Source organism: Musa acuminata, unplaced genomic scaffold (genome assembly GCF_036884655.1).
Source record: "Musa acuminata AAA Group cultivar baxijiao unplaced genomic scaffold, Cavendish_Baxijiao_AAA HiC_scaffold_1041, whole genome shotgun sequence".
Classification (NCBI taxonomy): Eukaryota; Viridiplantae; Streptophyta; class Magnoliopsida; order Zingiberales; family Musaceae; genus Musa; species Musa acuminata.
Window position 1 is genome coordinate 22,501 of NW_027021255.1, and position 7,531 is coordinate 30,031.

Consider the following 7,531-nt stretch of genomic DNA (forward strand, 5'->3'; position numbering starts at 1 on the left):
CGACATAGATTCGATAGATTTTCTTGAATCATGTGATGAGGGTATTCGTACCCTGAACCGAATTCTTATAAAAAAATAAAAAAGAAAAAAGGAAAATTTCTATCGTTTTTTAATTTTCTGACTTAATGTGAGATAGTGATAGGCATATTTTATCTGAACAATGAACGAAGCAATGAGTTAAGTTAAAATTAATGAGTTAAAATTGAAGAAAAGAAATTAAGTGGGGTTCTACCCCCTTTTCTGTTCTGTCGGACCAATCACTGCCTGAACTGACGGAGTCCTGTACCTCCTTTCGCTATATAAAATAGTATGGGATGGTTCATTCATGAACCATCAAATCCAAAACAAAATTCTATGGAATCATAACATAAAAGTAGAAAAGAGTGTTCAGATCTAGTCATATCATTAGATTATATTGACAATTCCAAAAAACTACTCATACTATCATCATAGTATGATGACAGTTGGGCGGATATGCCCCTATCGTCTAGTGGTTCAGGACATCTCTCTTTCAAGGAGGCAGCGGGGATTCGACTTCCCCTGGGGGTACTACGAAAGGAAGTTGATCATGGATTATCAATAAGCCTAGAAGGAATTCTTCCTGGGTCGATGCCCGAGCGGTTAATGGGGACGGACTGTAAATTCGTTGGCGATATGTCTACGCTGGTTCAAATCCAGCTCGGCCCAAAAATTCGCCGCTCCATGAATATGATATAACCAATGATATAACCAATTTGTCCCCCAGAAACAAAAATACCTGATCCGTAAAAGAGAAAGAGTCCATTTTTGTTTCTCTATCCATGTTTTTCTCATTCGTTCTGATCTTTTCTTTCTAACGATCTAGATTCATAATACTTAATCAAAGCAAAGATTATGAAAGGAAAAATCGTTTTTTCTCAATGAAAGGTTGATTATCTATTTTTGGCAATAAAATAAAATAAACACAGGTTACTAGTAATCCGTGTCACTTTCACTATAGTCCATATCTATGTGTTCTATGTGTATATGATATCAGTTAGTATATCATTCGTGTCTCTGTTACAACGCGACGAAGAAAATGTTTTTCTGAAACCATTAAGAATATGTATACCATACACCTCGCTGGGATTGTAGTTCAATTGGTCAGAGCACCGCCCTGTCAAGGCGGAAGCTGCGGGTTCGAGCCCCGTCAGTCCCGAACTAGGATCCGACCGATGAATGGAGAAATGAATTTATCTATTTTCCGTGAAAAAGGAGACAGGGGGCAAGATCTAATCCCCAGTGGAGATCCTTATTTCTTTTGTTTTTCATTTCGCATTTATCATCAGACAAATACAGGAATTTCCATTTCTTCCACTAGTGCCGAGTGATAAGGGAGAGACATAACATATATAGATTCGTACAATCGGTGGTATTCCTATATTTAGTATTTTAAGAGATACTCGTCTGACTTTCTTTTTCGATTTTCTTGATAAATGAAATAGAATAGAGTGCTCCTATTTTTACCGAGAGTACATACGCAAATTGTATTCGTTTATTGTACAATACATAATGAACTTAACATAATTACCTCGACAGAGTACTTGTCAGGTTAAACGACAACCCTTTTTAGCTTCGACTTTGTTTGTGTATCCTCAATGACTAATTGGAAACAATCTATCTCATTCTCATTTAAATTGCACACTGAATTTTTGATGTATGCCTTCCAGTCCCAATCGAAGAAAGAGATACTAATCAAATAAAAGAAAAGACCAAGCAACGTTCCTTTTTATTAAATTTGTTGGAATATATATTAGATCTTTTATACTTAACCCGTCCTTTTTCCATCTCACTTCTACTCTTTGGATCTGTGTGTGATTCATAGAATACCAGTCATATAATACCTCATAATTGTATGTACATAATTGTATGTATAAGTATAACGAAGGAGGAGTATATAAGGAAGACGGTAGGGTTATTTATAGAAAAGAAAAAGTGGAAAAGGATGAAAATTCAATGGGATTCTTTATTGGATCAGGAATCCCATTTCAGATTTAGTATGGATAAAGGATCTTCCTATGTTATACTATTCAATTCTCGACGATGAATCGATTTGATAGATCAGATATTGTTATTCATAATATTGATCCGATTCAGTATCATCAGGATGCAATTCATCCCATTGAATTTACAGGAATCAAATTTCTCATCTCTATGGGATTAGATCCCGAGTTATTGCGAAGTAAAAAAACAATGAGATTATGGAAGTAAATATTCTCGCATTTATTGCTACTGCACTGTTCATTCTAGTTCCTACTGCCTTTTTACTTATCATCTACGTAAAAACAGTCAGTCAAAATGATTAATTTGACTGAAACTTGATTTATTAGTTCTTATCAATGATTGAATAAATGAAAGAAACGGATTCAAACTCCAAGTCTTAAATGAAATGATCTGTCTGGAATCATAAGTATCTGAGATAATAAGTATCTGAGATAGTAGTATCTGAGCCGAGATAGTATGGTATAGTATTTATTATCCTATTAATGATTTTCATAGAAAGTTGTACTGTATACAGATATAGGCTTTTATATAGAGAAAGCCTATATCTAGGTCAATATACAATATGTATGTACATAGATTAGATGTATATCTAAATAGTACATCAAAATAACAGTCCAATTCTATTATTTTTTTGGCTACATTTACTTGTGTGGATTTCGATCAATTCAAAATAATTGAAGACCAACTCTTCTAATTCCTGGCTTTCTTAGAATTTATATATATATAGGTATAGGTCCCGAGATCTATCAAAGGAATCAATGGAGCAAGACAAAAAGAGTATGGGCATATTCTACTATAAATTAAATAAAAAAAAAGATAAAAGAAAACGAAACCAAAGAAAAGAATCTTTTTCTTTTTTTAGATTTCCCATCTCAAGAAGTCATTGCTTGATCTATTAACAGATGATCTGCGGAGTTCTATTCCATGATAACTTCTTCAGATTTGAAAAAGAAGTAGATTAATAGAGTAGACCTTCCCAATTTTTTATGCTTAAACATGACATGAGATGAGTCAAAAAAAGCATAAAAAAATCTCTAGGAGTCTAAAAAAAAGGTGAAATGCGCGATATGTGGATCGCTCAACGGAAGAAAGATCTAATCTTATTATGTGTAGAACCTCTTTGGACAACAACTAGTCATTTCCAATAGAAAGTATGTATTGTCGTAATCTAATATAATTAGAATAGCGGAACGGCTTTCTCTTCTCTTAGAACAGTAAAAGTAAAGAAAGAGGGAAACAAATAAAGAAAAAAAGAAAAAACCAATTTCAGATTTTTTCTTTTTGTAATATCCATAATTCTGGTAAGAGCTGGTTTATCAAAATAGAATATTTAGGAAGAATTCGGTTGGAAAAAATTTCCTATCATGCGTAGATTTAGGTTTCGAAATACAACTATAGTAATCATTCATTCTTTGATCGAATGGTTATTATTCATTATTGTATTTTCTTATTCATTACTGTATTTCAGTATAATTTTGAAACAGAGACATTCTTTTTTTAAAGCTTTGCAAAACGATCAATTAAACAATTGATAGAATTCAATTACTCAATCGATTACTCGATTAGTAGTACCCCTAGAGTCCACTCCTTCCCCATACTACGAGTGAGAGGGAAAATGTAAAGACTACCATTAAAGCAGCCCAAGCGAGACTTACTATATCCATATAAATTATGTCTCCTATCTCTATGAAGGAATTATTCCATTATTGATCAATAATCATAGTGGAATCAATGGCGCAGAGTCAAAATGGAATTCTGACTTAACTTAAGGCTATTGATGAACCAATCCAATGAATCTACTCGTAACAAGATTATAAGATTTCTGGTAGAATCGGGAAGCATTAAGCATAAATACAATACACACACCTTTTCTCGGAAAATGAAATAACAAAGGAATACTCCTATCCCAATGGAACATGTAGGAGTACTAAGACCTATTGTTTGTTACCCTTTTTCATAAGCAAAAGACATCAAAATATACCATCAAGATAGATAACTATCTATCAGATACCTCTATTTCCTATTTGATCTAAGCCTTACTGTTTTTTTTGTGAAAGAATGGGGAGACACCATCACCAGTATTACATACATTCTTTCTTTTTTTCGTAATCCCCCTATCTTACACGGGCAAAGAAATTCCTACACGGGCAAAGAAATTTTTTTGTTTCTTCAACTTTTACTTTTACTCTTTACTCAATAAGAGCCGACCAACTATCCTGATTGAATGTTTGAGTACTCAGAGACTCTCGTGAGTCTGGATACAAAGTATCTTCAGTCCTTTCCACAACTTCTAAATTGATTTCCCATCAGCCTATCCAATCGAATTCCAGACAGAGTCAGTAGACACAACGGTGGTAGTGTAAAATAATTAGGAATTCTTGATAGTCTTTCGTACAATCTCTTCTTCAATCCTAGTAGCAAAAATGGAGTGTCCTTTAGGAACCTTTGGATACCAAGATTTCCGACCTCTTACTTTCGTAGTTTTGAATCCCAGAATTTACTTTCACTATTTATTTATTCTACTTATAAAATAAATGTCCGAACCAATCATAATCATATTAAAATCATAATCATATTAATAAGTAAGGCTTACTTCATCCCTATTTGTACCGGTTTGGGCCACACCCAAAGCCCGGATTTTTAGAAAAAAATTGACTTTCTTTAAAAAAATTGACTTTCTTTATAGAACTACAGATTCTAAAAATAAAGTATCGATAGGCTTATCCTTTTGCCTCTCCTTCTCCGGGGACAGAATTCGTCGAGTTAAATCAGCAGAATAAGAAATCCCAAGTTTTTTGTTGATCAGGCGACACCCAGATTTGAACTGGGGATAAAGGATTTGCAGTCCCCCGCCTTACCACTTGGCCATGTCGCCAAACCAAATTCGATCCAAATAAGATAAAAAATAGATTTCTGGTCAAAGACTGAAAAATTCAGGGCAAATTGGAACCATTAACTATTTGTTTTGTTGTTTTGAATTAGCGAAAGGTTCTTCAATTTGTATCTCAAATTGTTGCGTTTCCTTAATGGCATAACAAAATCAAATTGATTTATGACTAATTCAGTATCAATTATTTTCAATAATCAATCTTTTTCAATTTCAATTATAACAATATAAATTATAACAATATATATGTGTATATGTAAACCTCAAAACAGAAATTGTTACACAGATACCGCTCTTATGTACATATCCCATATCCCTATAGAGAATCGTCGTGCCTTCTTTTTTCATTTTCTATATGCAATAGAAAAAATAGGAATTATGATATAGTGCGACCTGACTTCTGTTGCCACAAGTGAAATTACGATAAAAGATGTGATATGCGGACAGGTAGATAGCTATATTGGCATGCACTTAATAAATATTACTCCTATTACGCAATTCAATCATATTCTATATATTCTACTAGCAAAAAAATAATTCGAAATTTTTTTTGAACATGAAATGAAACTCAAATAAAATTAAGTATGCTAAAAAGGGAAACTCTATATTGTTCCTGTTGTACCTGTCGCAAATTCGAACTTGCGTCGAAAATGCTCTTCATTCCTCTGTCTCATTTCCGTTCATACGTATGAAATACATATATGGTATATGGAGTTGGCTAAAATTTCATGTGATTCAGTAAACAGAATATACATTCCATCATTGCTAGATCGATCCGTATGGTTCGATAAATAGTGAGCTAATAATGGGATTTTTCAATAAACAGGAAACTTAAGATTAAGATGCTCCGGAATGATGGAAATGAGGGAATGTCCACAATACCTGGATTTAGTCAGATCCAATTTGAGGGATTTTGTAGGTTCATTAATGAGGGCTTGACGGAAGAATTTCATAAGTTTCCAAAAATTGAAGATACAGATCAAGAAATTGAATTTAAATTATTTGTGGAAAGATATCAATTGGTAGAACCCTTGATAAACGAAAGAGATGCTGTGTATGAATCACTCACATATTCTTCTGAATTATATGTACCCGCGGGATTAATTTGGAAAACCGGTAGAGATATGCAAGAACAAACCGTTTTTATTGGAAACATTCCCCTAATGAATTCCCTGGGAACCTTTATAGTAAATGGAATATACAGAATTGTGATCAATCAAATATTGCAAAGTCCTGGTATTTACTACCGTTCAGAATTGGACCATAACGGAATTTCTGTCTATACCAGCACAATAATATCAGATTGGGGAGGAAGATCGGAATTAGAAATTGATAGAAAAGCAAGGATATGGGCCCGTGTAAGTAGGAAACAAAAAATATCTATTCTAATTCTATCATCAGCTATGGGTTCGAATCTAAGAGAAATTCTAGATAATGTTTGTTACCCTGAAATTTTCTTGTCTTTCCCGAATGATAAGGAGAAAAAAAAGATTGGGTCAAAAGAAAATGCTATTTTGGAATTTTATCAACAATTTGCTTGTGTAGGCGGGGATCCGGTATTTTCTGAGTCTTTATGTAAAGAATTACAAAAGAAATTTTTTCAACAAAGATGTGAATTAGGAAGGATTGGTCGACGAAATATGAACCGGAGACTGAATCTTGATATACCTCAGAACAATACATTTTTATTACCACGAGATGTATTGGCTGCTGCGGATCATTTGATCGGAATTAAATTTGGAATGGGTACACTTGACGATATGAATCACTTGAAAAATAAACGGATTCGTTCTATAGCGGATCTGTTACAGGATCAATTCGGACTGGCTCTTGTTCGTTTAGAAAATGCGGTTCGAGGAACTATATGTGGAGCAATTCGGCATAAATTGATACCGACTCCTCAAAATTTGGTAACTTCAACTTCATTAACAACCACTTATGAATCGTTTTTTGGCCTACATCCTTTATCTCAAGTTTTGGATCGAACTAATCCATTGACACAAATCGTTCATGGGCGAAAATTGAGTTATTTGGGTCCTGGAGGATTGACGGGGCGAACTGCTAGTTTTCGGATACGAGATATTCATCCTAGCCACTATGGACGTATTTGTCCAATTGACACGTCCGAAGGAATCAATGTTGGACTTATTGGATCCTTAGCCATTCATGTGAGGATTGGCCATTGGGGATCTATAGAGAGTCCATTTTATGAAATATCTGAAAGATCAAAAGAGGCACAGATAGTTTATTTATCACCAAATAGAGATGAATATTATATGGTAGCAGCGGGAAATTCTTTGGCCTTGAATCGGGGTATTCAGGAAGAACAGGTTGTTCCAGCCCGATACCGTCAAGAGTTCCTGACTATTGCATGGGAACAGATTCATCTTAGAAGTATTTTTCCCTTCCAATATTTTTTCTATTGGAGCTTCCCTCATTCCTTTTATCGAGCATAATGATGCGAATCGGGCTTTAATGAGTTCTAATATGCAGCGCCAAGCAGTTCCGCTTTCTCAGTCCGAGAGGTGCATTGTTGGAACTGGACTGGAACGCCAAACGGCTCGGATTCGGGGGTTTCCGCTATAGCCGAACACGAGGGAAAGATCATTTATACTGACCCTC

The 7,531-nt window shown here is 34.4% G+C and overlaps 1 protein-coding gene and 2 non-coding genes across 3 annotated transcripts in view; 2 read left to right on the forward strand and 1 right to left on the reverse strand.

The window, feature by feature from the left end:
* Nucleotides 1-2,849, forward strand: part of LOC135665745 (uncharacterized) — a 3,334-nt gene extending 485 nt beyond the window's left edge. The window contains exon 1 of the mRNA XM_065177392.1: nt 1-2,849. This exon is cut by the window's left edge and continues 485 nt beyond it. Within this exon, the coding sequence (XP_065033464.1) occupies nt 455-583 (129 nt within the window). The 5' untranslated portion in view covers nt 1-454 and the 3' untranslated portion in view covers nt 584-2,849.
* Nucleotides 1,104-1,177, forward strand: TRNAD-GUC (transfer RNA aspartic acid (anticodon GUC)). The gene has a single exon. It is a non-coding gene; the product is annotated as a tRNA-Asp (tRNA).
* A 1,977-nt stretch (nt 2,850-4,826) lies between the features above and the next one.
* TRNAC-GCA (transfer RNA cysteine (anticodon GCA)) lies at nt 4,827-4,897 on the reverse strand. The gene has a single exon. It is a non-coding gene; the product is annotated as a tRNA-Cys (tRNA).
* Between the last annotated feature and the right edge of the window lie 2,634 nt (nt 4,898-7,531).